The sequence below is a fragment of the Chelonoidis abingdonii genome, chromosome 7, assembly GCF_003597395.2.
Source record: "Chelonoidis abingdonii isolate Lonesome George chromosome 7, CheloAbing_2.0, whole genome shotgun sequence".
Lineage (NCBI taxonomy): Eukaryota > Metazoa > Chordata > Testudines > Testudinidae > Chelonoidis > Chelonoidis abingdonii.
Window position 1 is genome coordinate 34,297,078 of NC_133775.1, and position 15,930 is coordinate 34,313,007.

A 15,930-nucleotide genomic window follows, 5' to 3' on the forward strand; every position below is an offset into this window, starting at 1 on the left:
CTATTCATATTTCTAATTGATCAAATCCCCATTACCTGTCTCTTACTAATAACTGGGATTCCCCACCAGCCCCTCTCCCACACACACCCCCCCCCCCAAGAGGTATTCTCAGTGCAAGAGAATACCATGACATCATTTGGAAAGAGGGCCTGAACTATAGGATTGTTTCCCTCCGCTCCAGTTTGATGTTCTTTCCTGGAGACTTTCCTCCTCCTCCTCCTCCTCCTTAACAGCACAGAGGCTGTCAGACTAGGGGTAGAACCACTCTCTAATATGTCCCAGAAAGCCTCAGCTATGTACCTGTTAGTCTCCCATAGCTTCTCCAGTTCAGCTACTCTGGTCTCAAGAGTCCGTACTCGGTCTCTGAGGGTCATGAGCTCCTTGCACTGAATGCACATATGCTACCTGCCCACAAAGCAGGTAATCATGCATGCTGCATTTAGCAATAAATTGGATAGCCCCAACTCTGCTGCTGGACTTCTGCCTGCATTGTTTTTACTCTTGCAGCTTTTTTTCCTTTTTTCTTTTGGAGGGCTGGGGGATGGAGGTGGTTATTGGCCTAAGTTTAGAGCGCGTTAGGTATATCTAACTCTCATGCTTCCTTTCTAAACTCTAGGCTTGTCTACATTACCCACCAGATCAACGGGCAGCAATCAATCCAACAGGGGTTGATTTATCACGTCTAGTATAGACGCGATAAAATTGACCTCTGAATGCTCTCCTGTCGACTCTGGTACTCCACCAGAATGAGGAGCACAAACGGAGTCGACGGGAGGGCGTCAGCTGTCGACTTAACCACAGTGAAGACACTGCAGTAAGTAGATCTAGTACGTCAACTTTAGCTACACTATTCATGTAGCTGAAGTTGCATATCTTAGATCAACCCTGCGTGGTAGTGTAGACAAGCCCTCCCTTGCAAAACTCCCCATGTCACTTTGAAGCTTGTTTTTTAAACCCTTGTTCTCCCTGCTAGTTCTCTCCTTGGTCAATGCTTAATAGATTGTAACGGGATTAGGAATCAAAATTTCCTTAAGAAGCTCTCAGCCTTGCTTAGCAGGCCGCTAGGCTCAGCACATGCCCCCCAAACAGATCACACTATATACTACAGTATATTGTTTAGTTGTTTTAAGAGAATAGATTTTTTATTTCAAATAGATGATGTTAGTATAAATGTATAGGTGGTTAGAACTAATTGAAAGTGATTGATTGTTTTTGCACATTCCTATACACCCAGGTTCTCAAAGTACACCCCAAAGATTTAATGAGCTACGTACATCAGAGGTATGGAGGTATTATCCTTGTTTTGTAGATCGAGAAACAGAGACATTAAGTAACTTGCTCCAGGTCACATAAGAAGTCTGTTGCAGAGTTCGTTACAGATATCGGATCTCCTAACTCTGAATCCTGTACTCTAGATACAAAAACATCCCTAGCCACTGAATGTTTTCCATTTTGCCAAAATAGATCTCCCTTGATTAGTTCTCTGGCTCCAAAAGAGAGTTCCATGAATAAGGTTGGCTTTCTCTCTCTCTCTCTCTCTCTGTCTCTCATGCTGCCTTCCGACTGATAATAGTGATCCTTTTTCCCTATACAGCTGCTTTTGACAAAGGGGATGATCGAAGACTTGGCAAAAAACCTGTATTCACTAGTTCTCAGGTAAATGCTTAGATTCTTACAATTAAAAAAAATCAGAATCCCATAAGGAGCAGTTAGGTGTTTCATGCTTTATATTTTCAAACTAATATAATGTGTTGTGGTCTGTGTTAGTTAATCTTCAGCAATCACATTTTCCTTGTAATTCTAGTTGAGCCAGTATTTTATCCATAATCTGTGGTGTCCGTTATTAGAGCATTTTAGATTTTGATGTGGGTTAGCACGAGTCCATGCTTTCAAATAGTTGGGGCCAAACAGAAGACAGGAATTTGTGTTCAGACGTTGTTGCACACTTCCCTGTTAGTGTATAATAATAAAGCTGTGATCTCAAGTTTGGAAAAACGGGTGGTCTGCTATTGAGCTAATGGAGCTGTTCCACTAGCGCAAGCCACCACTTAACTCGGTCTGTTATGCTCCTCATTAATCTGCTTGCTGTGAAAGAGCTTTTCAAAGTCATCAACAATCCATGTATTTGAGAATCATGCCCCAAGTGACATTGCTGTTTGACAGAAAAGGTACTGTTATAGGGGTTAATGTCCAAGGATATACATTACTATTCACTTTGTTACTAGTTAGGTTACATTCTTTTGGGCTTAAATCTTAACACTAAAAAATACCTTTACCTGGGTATAGGTATATCTTCCAAACCCTTATTAGGAAGATATACTGTTTTGTAATGGTTGAAAGCTTCCCATGTCGTATGTATTTTAAAATAATGGCAGTCTTCATGATCATAGGGAATCGAATATTGAATTCCCAGTTTGAAAGTCTAAATATAACCTATAAAATAAATTAATCTCTAACAGAAACTAATTGTATAAAGAAGTAAAGATTATACAGTATTGTGTCCAAACTAAAGGACAAGGTATTGCATAGGCATTTCTTGTACTCTCTGACTCAGATCTGACTTTAATAGGGGATGTAAAGGGAACTGGAGTTAGTACTTAGAGTTCTTGAAAGGCAGCAATCTGAGCTCCATGACTTGGAAAATTTAATTTTATTTCTTCCTCCCAAACTCTAATTTTAGTGCTAGATTTATGCTAAACTTCAGGAGTACCTGTGTTTCAAGAGCTAAAGATTATGCATGTTTTATTGTGTTGCTAAATGTCTTCTGTTCTTTCCAGCTAAACAGACGCATTACTGACTCTGTTGATATAAAGCACACTTCCTGGAAAGTAAAAGGCAAGAGAAATTATTGTGGCAGTTCCTTCACTAATCAGGATAAAATGAAATCTGATGGATTAGGAGCATCTGGACATACATCAAGTACCAACAGAAACACTGTTAATAAGACTTCAAAACATGATGACTTAAAGGGAAAAGATAGTAAGAAAACAGTTTCCAAGATTACAAAGGATTCAAAAACTGGGGAAAAGGTTGCTTCACCAAAGGCTAGAGCTGTCATAAAGCCAAAAATAGAAAGTAATGGAAATGCTAAGGCTGAAAGCTTGATTACCAAACAAGATTCAGAAAAGTCATCTGCAAGTGGGCAAAAAAATTCTGGAAGTGGAAAAGGTGTAACAAATCAGGAAGGAAAAAGTTCAGGTGCCAGACCTAAAGTACTTACTGGAAGCCCAAGTGTGCAAATCAAAACAAAGCCATTGAAGAAAACCACAGGGAAAGAATCACCCTCTCTAATAACAGAGACAGGAACTTTCAGCAAGCTGTCAAACTCAAGTACCGATTTACAGATTTCCAATGAACAACTAGATGAACCCAAAGAGGATAAACCAGTAGATGAAGGAAAAAAACATACTGGTAATTAGAGACCCCTTCTGACTTTCCTCAGGCAGGTCATATGCTAGAAAACAGCCTGGAGAGTTCCAAAAGTTCTAGTCTAGATGGTTATGACCCTGCACAGGCATATTTTAAAAATAAATATTAATTACAAAAAGTAATGCTAAAATGCCCATGTATTAATGGCTCTAACTCAAATGTTATGTGCTTTTAAAAAATATGTGCATATACAAGACAGCACTAAAAAATCTCAGTTCTTCCAGTTTTGGCATCTATGCTGTTTTCAGTATCTGACCATTATACGTTAGTATTTCTTTTTAGGTATTTGTATATCATACATTTTATCCTATAACTAATCTTTAATTTTGCTTATAGCAATGAAAACAAAGTCTGTTTTGAAGATGACTAATGGAGCCACCAACAAAAAAGCTAGTGAACTTGAGACTAACGTTACAACAAATAGGTTTGTTGGACATCAAAATATTACTTATAATTTTATACTTGGTTTTCAATTGCTTGATTAAATGTAATTGTCATTTAATCAACATGTTTTTAAACCTAAGAATATTTCAGAATATTTGTGTATTTCACATTGTTAGTAAGAAAGTAGAAATAACTGTGTACAGTATTCTTGTGAAGATAGCATTGTTTTGCCTCTGGGTTTGGGCTCGTTTGTTTGTTTGTTTTAACATTGTTACAGTAACTCTGCAGATCTGAACAATTATGTGACTGAATCCTGGAAAGTGCTGAGAACTCTACGTAGCCTCTGAAATAGCTTAGATGAATCTACAAAATCAATGGAAGATGAGAGGAGTTAGTACCTTGGAGAAACAGGTCCCTAAATATATTATTTGTTTTCAGGAAGAGTAAAGTCATTTTACATGGCATATATTGTGCTTTCCATGTTAAAATATATAGAATTTTATATATTTATTTACTTATTTAAACAAGTTCACTTTTTAGATGTTAAGCTTGCAACTAATGCAAGCTGTATCTTTTTCTCTCATAGTGTGACAAAAAACCCCACTGGGAAAGGATACAATGAACAAAGTCCACAAACTGTTTTGAAGAAAAAGGGAAATGTGAGTGGCAATTCTGCAGCTCAGCAGAAGACAAAGAATGTACCAGCTAATGTTGCTAAAAACCCAGGTAGAATTAAATGGCACTAAACTAAATCATACTTGACTAGTTGAATCATTTTGCTATAGTGTAACACAGATAAGGAGTTTGTTATCAGACAATAGAAAAGTTCTGACAATCTTGGTGTATTTCCCATATTTCATTTTTGCTGACAGACCTCAGATGTATTTTTCTGCTTGTTTAATTCTCATAAGCCTGGTGTATATTTATTTTTTAAAATCTGGCGAGCTATTGGGGAGAAACCCCTTCCCTAATATGCTTTGTAGATCTTTTTTCCTCTAATGGTATCTTAAGTATTCTGCACCTAGAACTTCCATTAAGTTTAGTAGAAATTCTGTATCTGAGACAAATTCACAATACACATTAGAGAGCCAGATTGGATGGAAGATATTTCTCCTTTTTATATGCTTTTTATATTTAACACTGCTTGATTCCAGTGTTCATCATTTCTGAATATTGTTTTGCATGCATGCTGTACAGTATGTAGTAAAAACATTTCAAATTTATCTTTTTCTTTTGCAATCATCTTTTAATTTAAGCGTGTAAATAAGAATTAAACTTTTATAGAGTCCAAAATAAATCGCTTCATTTTGATTGTATCATAACACCAGAGAGAGTTACAGTGATTGTGGAAAAAACCTAAGTAGGAGGTAGAAAATCAGACCTGCAGACGAATGACGTTTTCCAGTCACAATAATGTGCAGGGAACAAGTGTTACAGATAAACAAAAAAACACTACCATAAAGATCTGTAATGCTCAAATTAACATAATTAGAAAGCTCTTTAGTCACCTGCCTCCATTTTTTCTCATATTTAGTTAGTCTCATAGTTACAGCCCCAAAGTTATTGACTTGTCACACAAGCCAAGGTATTCCAGCATGCACTGAACTCTAGATGTCAGTAGCACTGATTGTCTAAGGGTAAAAGGTAAGTAGCATTTTACTCATTACTCTTAAAGATTTTGATGTAAAATAAGAGTATATTATGGGATATAAAATATATTAAGTGAAAGTCCAAAGTCCTCAGAGTATTAAGTAAAACCTAACTTAATTTTTCCTTAAATTGTGTTTCTGCTCCATTATTAAGCATCAGTATAGAAATACTGTGCATTCACAGACGTGGAAAACATATCATAAGGCAAGAAGAAATCTGTTTAAGGTGTGAGGACGATATGCCTTGAGAATTACCTTTTTAAAATCTGTATTTTAACACTTTGGCAACCTATTTTATAAGTAGCAAAAAGTATAGTCCATTGTAGCTGTTTTTATAGCAAGTATGGTATGGTATGTAATAACCTTCACTGTGTAGAGACCTGGTTGTGCCAAGGCACAAGAAGGAAAGTGAAGGGTGGAGTATTTTCAGCTTGAACACTGCATTTCCTTATTGATTTAAATTAGAACCTGAATGCTCTTTTAATTCGCATTCAGCTAGTGCATGAAACATAGGCCCTGTCCATTTCATAGAATCATAGAATATTATGGTCATTAAAGATCTCACAACACTTTCTGAAAGAGTAGGGGTGTTAATGCTGGTGGTTTTGCCATATTACAACTAGAATAATTACATTCTGCTTTCTTAAATTTCTTCTGTAATTTAAATTGAATAGAGTACTCATCACTTCCTAGGTTAAACAACTGAGCAGTGATTTCTGTGTACCATTAGATAGCTGCTGCTTTCCACTCTAGTAATGGCTGCACTTCAGTAGTGGATGAAGTGATTCCCACATTCACAGTTTGTAAAGTGCTTTGGATTCAAAGGTCCTAAATTAGTGCAAGATATTTTTATTAAATGTTTGCATTTAAGATAATTTTAATTTAACAAATTTTAAAATTACTTGGTTGTCTAAAATATTTTTAATAATCTTTTACTTGACTTACATGCATCTAATTTATCAATAATATAGTTCTCTGACTAGAATGTATTTTGTTTACTTTTTTATTTGTTAGGACCACAAGGAGATTCACAAAATTCATTAAAATCTGGAATGTCTCTGAAACAAAATGAAGGAAAAAACATGATGCAAAATTTGTCTCAGACAACACTTTCAGAAAAACAACATTCATCTAAGAAAAAGAGTATTAAACAGTCACAAACATCTGCAGTTAAAGCCACTGCAAAAATAACACCCAAAAATCAGATGCATTCAAAGAAAGGTGAGACTATAAGCAGTAAAGACCCAAAACAGAAAATAGTTACTGGGCAGCCTATATCAAAAGCTCAGTCTTCAACACAAAGACATTCAAGAAGTGAATCTCCTGTTGTCCAGAAAAACGTGCATAGTCCTGAACAGAAAATTTCAGAACAGAAACTTGAACATACATCTGCTTCTCTTGCAATTCAGCCACACGACAATAACAAATGCAGCCCTGCAAAACAAAGTAAGTGTGAAAAATCTATGATAGAGTGTAGCACAGGAGACCTACTCATGGAATCAGGGCAACCTGATCCAAGAAAATTATTGGATCCTCTTGAAAATGGGGAATACAAAGTAGAAACCAAACCTTTTTGTACTCAAGTTAGAGGACAAAATGTTCCTAAGCTGAATATTTCAATGCAAAATGAAATGGAATCAAAACAGGTTTGTGAAGATGAAATTGAAATTGCATATCTGGTAGATGAAGATGATGGTAATACAACTGAATTTAATTGTTATACAGAGCCTAGCAGAAATACATACTCAGTCATTTGCAAGAATACTGGCCAAAAACTCCCTATTTCAGTTTCAGAAGAAAGATTGAAAAAGTGCAAAACTGTTTGTGATTCAGCTCAGAAATATTTGGGATATTCAGGAAACAGCAAAGTATGTTTAACACACACAATAGAGGACTGTGTGGAACAAAATGATACCTTAAACGCTGAAATGGGCATTAATTATGGAGAAGATCATTTACCCAGCTTTTCTAAGGTAATGAATGCCTCTAATTCAGAACAAGATGAAAGAAAATCTTCTAAGACTTATGTAAAGGGATTTGCAAGTGCTGGTCAATTGTCTGATAAATCAGCCTTGACCGAATACAGATCTGCTACAGTAGACTCAGATGCTGCTTCAAAATGTTTCACAGGACACATTATAGAAAAATGTTCACCTAAAGAAATGGATACTATAGAAACACCAGAAAGCCATGAAAATTCAGAAACTCCCTTTATGGATCGTTGGAATTTGAGTACAGGTGTGTTGGATCCAAAAGAGAGTCCTGAATCTGATATCGGCAGTGCAACAACATCTTCTGATGATATCAAACCGAGATCAGAAGACTATGATGCTGGAGGCTCTCAGGATGATGAAGGATCAAATGAGAGAGGGATTTCTAAATGTAGCACTATGTTGTGCCATGATTTTCTTGGAAGAAGCAGCAGTGATACAAGTACACCTGAAGAACTAAAAATCTGTGACAGTAGTCTAAGAATAGAAGTGAAAATGAAAAAAGAGGGTTCGGATCTTTTTCGTGTTAATTCAACAAGTGATGATGAGATACCAAGAAAAAGACCAGAAGTGTGGTCACATCAAGGAGTATTAAGGGTCAACACCAGGGAAAATGAAAACACTACTTTTGGTAGCACACAATTTACTCAGGAAGCAGACCAAGTTTCCTCTTCTGCAGATGAAACGGAAGATGAAAAATCTGAAGCAGAAAATGTAGTAGAAAGCTTTCCTCAATCTAACCCTCCTACTCAGACATTCCAAGGAATTGTTAATTTAGCTTTTGAAGATGCAACAGAGAATGATATTGAAAGTCAAGAATTTTCTACAATTAAAAAATTTAAGCGATCTGTTTTACTTTCAGTAGACGAATGTGAAGAGTTGGGATCTGATGATGGAGATGCTCATGCTCTCCTTCGGCATTCCATAGATTCCCCTACTCCTTCTGATGTTTTTGATAGTGTATCTCAGGAGCATCATGAAAAGACTTATTATTCAAGGTATTCATTGGAAACTGAAGATGGATTCCTGGAGTGCAAACAGCAAGAAAAGGATAGAAGTGAGAGATTAGATAAAAGTGAGCACTTTTTTCTAGATCCTCATAGCACAGAAATCAAAGGAAACGATAATCAGGGTGCTTCAGTGACAGAACAAAATTGCCCAGAGAAAGTACTGTCAGTAGCAGATAGTCAGTGTACAATAGAAGAGCAAAAGGTAAATAGTAAGAATGAAGAGATTAATGAAATTCAACAGTGCAATAAACTTTCAGACAATGACACGAAGTCTCAAGAAAGACCATGTCATTTGGACCTTCATCAAAGAGATACAAATTGTGACATGCAAAAGAAGAGTTCTGCAAAACCTGTAAAGCCCTGTAAGAATCAGTTACTGACTCTGGAAGGTCAAGTGAGAGAGTGTCAGCGAGCACCTACTGAATACACTAATACTGATATACCTGCAGGTAATGTACAGAAATAGAAATCCTAAGTCCCTCAAAAAATTAAATTAGCAGGCAGAATATTGGAAATGTGATGTCTGGGGTCGGATCATGAACTCTAATTAATAATTGGCTCAAATTTTTTAAACAAAACATAAATGCTTTTAAGTATTTGCTTGTTTACTGAATGCTCATCCATTTTGGATACACATTAAATAACTTAATGTTTCAGTGGAAAACTTGAATATTTATACTAGGCAAATCTATTCAGATCGATTTTATGCAGTACTAAAAAGAAAGATTGGGAACAATTCCTTGCATGCTAATTATTTTTGGTCCAATTTAACATTGGCAGCATCAGCTTTCGGTGGGAACTTTTGTATATGTTTTGTCTGCTTTACAACCTATATTATATATTTAAGTGGGATGTGCAATAACTACAGTAATAACCTTACTAAAGTGCACTGAACTGTTTACCTTAACAGTTATATTCATTACTTTTGCGATTTGTTAATATAATATATTTTACTTGGAGATATGGATGCTGATCCTTCTCCCACTGAATTCAGCGGGATGTTTCCCAGACTTCAATGGGAGCAGTTGACTTGCAGTTTGTTCTAAATTGTTCTAAATTTTACCAGTGAAAACAGATTTCCTAAAAGAGAGCGTATATTTGAACCAGTGATCGTAAAAAAAAAAAAAAAAGCTCCAGCTTGATTCACCTAGTTAGATGCTTGTCTAGATGTTTTATCTGTTTTGTCTTTCTAAACCAGTAATTCAAAGTATCCCATTATAAAATACACAATAGTGTCTGAATATATTAACTATTGTGTATTCAAGAGTAATGAAATGCTGATGATCTATGTTCAGCAGAACCACAGAAGAAGACCTTTAAAAGTTGTACTATTTTTTTTTAAGTTTTTGCTTGTCCTTGCTGTAGCTACCCTTATAATGTGTAGTATAAAATAAGCCTGCGAATAAGCCATTTTGTTTTTCCTTCTCTTTGGACCTTACATCACCATTCAGTGATCATATATTCTTTTTTCTTTTCCCTTCCTTCCCAGCCACCTCTGTTCCAACTTTACGTTATTGCAGTGAATTAGAAATTCCATGTGCATTAATTGTCTGTTTACATAACTTGTCTTTTCTGTATCAGAATTTTTCTAATTATGAAGGTTTATTGTTAATTACCAGTGGTGATTGCTGCTTTAACTTAATTTGTGAACCAGACTTTGTTTGTGTTTTGCATTTTTTTACACAGAAAATAAATGCCTACATTTTGTCAATTTTGTATAAATTTACATTTTTTGCTACTTGTTGAATTGTCTCTGCTGCAATGAGTTAAATTTTGCTCTACAAAGCCCTGAGGGGGGAACATGTGCAATTTTTACATTGTGTAGTATTATGAATTATTGCAGGGGACATAGATGATTGTGACGTATTGGCACAAACCTGCATGTATGAGCATCGACCTTCAAAAACCCTTTCTCCAATATATGAGATGGATGTTGGAGAAGCTATTGAGCAAAGGATGGAGTCAGAAAGGGACATTCTAGATGTGGATTTTGAAGATCAGCAATTTGCAGAACAGGACTGGACTCTTCTCAGGCAATTGTTATCTGAGCAGGACTCAAACATTGATTTCAAAAACTCTGTTCCTGAAGACCTTAACTTAGCAGAATATCTTATCAATCAGACACTACTTCTGGCACGAGATGGTTCAAAGCCTCAGGGTAAATCACACGCTGATACTTTCAGTAGATGGACTGAACTAATGTCGCCACTGGATGATTCTTCAGCAAGTATCACAGTGGCGAGCTTTTCCTCTGAAGATTGTTCTTCTCCTCAAGGGGAATGGACAATTCTTGAACTGGAAACCTATCATTAAAGTGATCAAGTGTTTGAAAATGGACTCCAACCCCTACCCCAAATCTATTTTTTGATGCATTGTTTCCATACAATAATGAAATACTGCATCAGTTAAGAAGAGCCAATTCTTGATACTGAGGCAATGTTTCCAATATATTGAGGTAAATACTGTTAATTTATAACCTAGCTTTAGTCACAAATAGAATAATTTTTCAAAGCTGAAATAGATGTTTTTCTAAAATCAACTTTGAGCATGTATTTTCTAGAATTGTTAGAAAAATTAGATGACTTGCAAGAAAAATCTTGATTTAAACTCCATCTTTTATCCCCTTTCTGTCATTTGTTAATATAGTCTTTATTGAGCATGGATTTTAACATGTGACTGCACAAGAAGTAGCACCTTTTTTTTTCGTTTTTGCTCTTCATACGGTGATTTTTAAACAATAAAAGATTGAGCAGTTGTGTTGAAAGGTGTTGTGTTCCAACAGTACTTTAAATGTTAGAAATTTATATTTGCATTTACAGAATGTAAAAAGTTTTGGACTCTATTTACGTAAGCTGCTTGTTCAGTTTGTTTCCATCAGATTGATTTTGTATATTTTTGTTTGTGTTGAAAATTTTCAATAATTGTTTTTAAATTGTCATTTATTTAAATACAACACTGCAGAGGTAGTGTAAGAATGGTACAGTTCCTCTCTTGGGAACACAAATATATCCCCTTACTTCAGTAAATAATGGCCTGGTGTATGAATCAGAATGCTACGCCTGTTCTGAAATACTGTGTCTATCAGCTCAAAAAGTAGATTCAGTCTGAAGTTTTAGCAGTGGCACTCCTGCCTTCTTCACTTTAAAAGTCCATGTTTGAAGTGGAATTTTAGTTGTGCTACAACTCAAGATACTTTTGTGCCCCTCCCCTGCTGTCTAGGTCATAACTAGTTTATTGGGGTTTTCAAAATCCCTGTGCATCTTGTATCTTTGAGAGTATTAGGGTTTTTGCTGTCTCTCTTTTCAATCTCATAATGCCTCTAAAAATTTCCTTATGGAGGCCCAGTGTCTCGTCCTCTTGATTAAGGAAAACCAAGATGGAAATGCTTCTCACCATGTCTTCTCTGCTCATTCTGCTGCTAAAGAAGATGGCAGTTAAATGACATGAGCAGCGTTTTTTTGTTGTTGTTTTTGGGGATGGGAGTTAATAAGGGGGATACTTTCTAGGTGAAGGATATTGGACCATATTCCTCATGCCATACTGAGGCAAAACGCAGAAATAAGGATGGTCTTATGTAAACTATACAATATTGCTTCTGCGGAGCCCCTCCTGTTAACGACCAACAGGAGATGTGCCTTCAAATGGGAGTGCTACACTGCAGTAACAAATTACTAAAATGGTGGTTTTAAAAAAAATACTTTTTTTACCAAAAGCCTAACTTGCACTGGTTATAGCCAAGGATAATACTGGCTGGTGTTTTGCAAACTTTTGCACAATTCTGCCAATGCACCTTAATCCTGGTCTGCAGGCCTTCCTGTTATCTTAATCCTATGCTGTTTATAAGCAGAAACTGACAGGAGTCTTCAATTGTGAAGTCGCTTTGAGATGTGGCTAAGCAATGACTGTTAAACTAACTTTCACTTTTGACCTAATCAGCATTTTGATCTCAGAATTCATGACTTGGAAAAGCTGCTATACAGTGACTTTAGTGTCTGTCAATACAATCAACATTTTATTGAAGCAGAATTATAAATTGACAGAGGAAGAATTTCACTTTTTTTTTTTTTTAAATACAGGTTCAAGGAAAGATATTAATCTCCCCTTCATGTGTATGCCCACGATATTTAGAAGGGAGTTCAGTCTTGGCTGCATGCCCATCCCCAGCTTTCTTATAGAGGACCCTCCCCAAGGGTTCCTGTGAGGAGGCTAGGGGCATCAGTTGGACTCCTGGATATCCTGCCCTAAACCACAAAAGAAGCGGCATAAATTAATACAGCCTGAGTTTGTGCAAGCTCAGCATCTTACAAGCTGTAGGCTGTATTTGCTACATTATCCACATTTGGTGGATGGAGGAGTAGAGATTGCTGCAGCTAGGGGAACTCCCAAAAGCAAATCTCCTCCAAGATCAGGAGAGAGACCCCTTTTACCTCCTCCAGTTCTGAGAGGGGCACAGATACTGGAGCATCTGTGGGATAAGGGAAAACCACCATTGTCTTCTATAGAGGGGTTCAAAGAACTCAAAATAGAAATGAAACTCAGGTTTCTCACCCCAGCATGGTTATTCCCATGTAGGAGACAATAAGGACCATGGAAGGTATAAAATAAAAACATTTAATGAACTCTAAATTGATGAAGGCAAAAGAAGGTATTAATTTTTACACAAAGTAATGTGGGAGAAGAAAAGGTAAAAGATCAGGCAAGTAGACAGAGAATGAAAGAGAAGGATCCTTCTGCGCGCTCTTTCCTTTCCTTTACATTTTCTTGTTTTCTTCAAGTGCAGCTCATAACTGAAAAGTGACTGAAAAATGATGTGTTTCCCTGTTTGTGTGTCTGACTCACAGATCGAATATGTTTAAGTTACAGTTAAAATGTGGGTTTTTTGTTTTGTTTTCTTCTGAATACCAGCTCTCATTTTTCAGGCTAGAATTTGAAAGTCAACCTGTGTTGTTTTCTCAGCTCCTCAGTGATATAGGTACAACATCTTCAGTGGATTGGAACAGGTGTAACTAAGTGGAATTCAGTAAAAAATTTGTCAATGCACAAGAAATAATAGAATCCATCTCTCTCTCAGCCATGGTGGCTCTGCAAAGCCAACAGGAGTAAAAAGTAGTAATATTATTCATTATCTGTATTGCCAAAGTGCCTAGGAGCCCCAGTCAAGGACCAGGACCCCTTTGTACTAGGTCTTATGCAAACAGAACTAAAGATAGTCTGTACCCCCAAAGAACTTACAATCTAAGTAAGACAAAAGATTGATATAGACAGGGGAATACAAGAAAATGATGAGAGCAGATAAACTTCTGTCTCTGTGATAGGAGAAGGAGGGAGAGAATTGGAGAAGAAGAGGAAAGAGAAGGTAAACCAAGGGGATGGGGAAAGTCACGTATTTTGTCAACTTTTTCTTGGAAGAACTTATTGCACTGAGCAGAATGGAAGACCAAAAAAAAATACAGGAATTCAGGGCAAGTGGCTCTGTAACAAAGCTGGTGGTGACTACACGGGACTAGAGGTGGGAAATGGGCTTTTAAAATGACATCCATTATGACTAGAAGCTTTTATCTCTTGCAGAAATTTTGTAACTGTTTTCATGAATCTATTGTTGATGACAAGCTGTGGTGGAGGATTCTACAGCAGAATTAGAAACACTGCTGTTTTAACTGCAAAAAATTCTATACCTATTTCAGTTAGTATCCAGACTCTGGCCACGGGGTGTATTTCAGAGAGCTGAACTTGGTGCACTGGAAAATGAACTTCTTTAGAGCAATCGTCAACTTAAAAACTAAAACAAAAAACCCACTTCCATCTGAAATTTTTTTCCTACTGTTATTACCTGTGATTGCTAATAATTGAAAGAGCCTGGAACAGAAAGTACAACTCTCTTTATCTTTCATTTGACAGCCCTCTGTATACATTCAATTTCACAGTTTCCTCTGTGAAGTCAGGCCACAATCTTGCAAACATTTAAGCACGTGCCTATGTTTGAACTATTCGTATGAGTGGAGTTAGGCACATGAAGTATTTGCATGATTGGGCCCTTAGTCATTTCTCCGTTGTGTACAAGAATTGCACAAACATGTTTTAAACGTCATGAAGTGTTTGTAAAATCACAAAAATTGGCAGGGGGACTCAAAAGTGGGTGTAATACCTGAAACTATTTTTAATTACCAGTGGGATCCTGATTGGACTCTCAGGGGTAGGCAACCTATGGCATGGGTGCCGAAGGCGGCACGTGAGCTGGTTTTCAGTGGCACTGCCCAGGTCCTGGCCACCAGTCCGGGCTCTGCATTTTAATTCAATGTTAAATGAAGCTGCTTAAACATTTTAAAAGCATTATTTACTTTACATACAACAATAGTTTAGTTATATATTATAGACTTACAGAAAGAGACCTTCTAAAAACATTAAAATGTATTACTGGCACATGAAACCTTAAATTAGAGTGAATAAATGAAGATTCAGCACAGCACTTCTGAAAGGTTGCCAACCCCTGGTATAAATACTTAATAATATTAATAATAATGGAACTATATGCTGTTTTCTTGCTCTCCCTAGTTACTGCACAGACATTCCAGGTAAGAAATCTGCCTCAACATGTAATCCTATTGGTACTTCAATTGTAAATTCAAAGCTGTAAGAAATGTAACTTCAAGGCAGGTGGGAAGCTTGAATTACAGCAAACATAGAAATGTTTTCAGATTCTATTTCCATTCCACTTTAAAATATAAATACAATCTTGCAGCTCTTGGAAAAAAATACTCAGACCTCAATTATTCAAGGGTTTTGTGTTATGCCTAGTAAGATTGTTAATTTTGATATAAGTCAACACAAACTATTTTGACAACTTAAAAAAAAAAAGTCTGAAAAGGGAAGGAAATACGTGCATAGTCTATTCAGTAAGTTTGAGATAATGGGTCACATGTACCTCTTGGTGCCTAAAGTTAGGCATCCATCTCCATATTTAAGTACCTGAGTGGCCTTATTTTTTTTTTTTTCTCCAGAAATTTTGAGCCTTTGCAGCTCCCATTTAAAAATCTGGCCATTTTTATGTAAGTGCCTACATATGAAGATAGATGTCTAACTTCAGGCATCCAAAATGAAACTTTTAGCCAGTATTGCTTCAAATTTTTGTTTCACTTTTACTATATGATCCATTCTATAACGCTGAGTTTGGAAAAGCTGTGCCTGAGCGCTGTTTAATGTATTATATCATGTCAAGACTCCAGCCCTCTAGTGCCCTTTCAGTGTTTTATATTGGTAGGGCAAATATATGATTGTCAGACTTGTGCTAAATATTTAATAACATCCATTTTGTTTGTTTATAAAGCTGAGAGTAGTATGGTATTCTGACTCAGTACAATATCATCAGTGTACCTAACACTGATATGTCAGGGACAGGCTAATGTGTACATCGGATCCAATGTAGCAGTGTAAAATCTCCATATAGTTTATATTTCATACAATCTTAAA

General features: G+C 36.4%; 1 protein-coding gene across 2 annotated transcripts in view; it reads left to right on the forward strand.

Moving 5' to 3' along the window:
- Positions 1-11,227, forward strand: part of BTBD8 (BTB domain containing 8) — a 61,835-nt gene extending 50,608 nt beyond the window's left edge. For both annotated transcript variants that reach the window (XM_075067789.1, XM_075067790.1), the window contains 6 exons: positions 1,595-1,656; positions 2,778-3,411; positions 3,766-3,853; positions 4,400-4,539; positions 6,477-8,912; positions 10,307-11,227. In XM_075067789.1, the coding sequence (XP_074923890.1) occupies positions 1,595-1,656; positions 2,778-3,411; positions 3,766-3,853; positions 4,400-4,539; positions 6,477-8,912; positions 10,307-10,776 (3,830 nt within the window). In that variant the 3' untranslated portion in view covers positions 10,777-11,227. The remainder of the gene's footprint in view (positions 1-1,594; positions 1,657-2,777; positions 3,412-3,765; positions 3,854-4,399; positions 4,540-6,476; positions 8,913-10,306) is intronic.
- Positions 11,228-15,930: the final 4,703 nt, after the last annotated feature.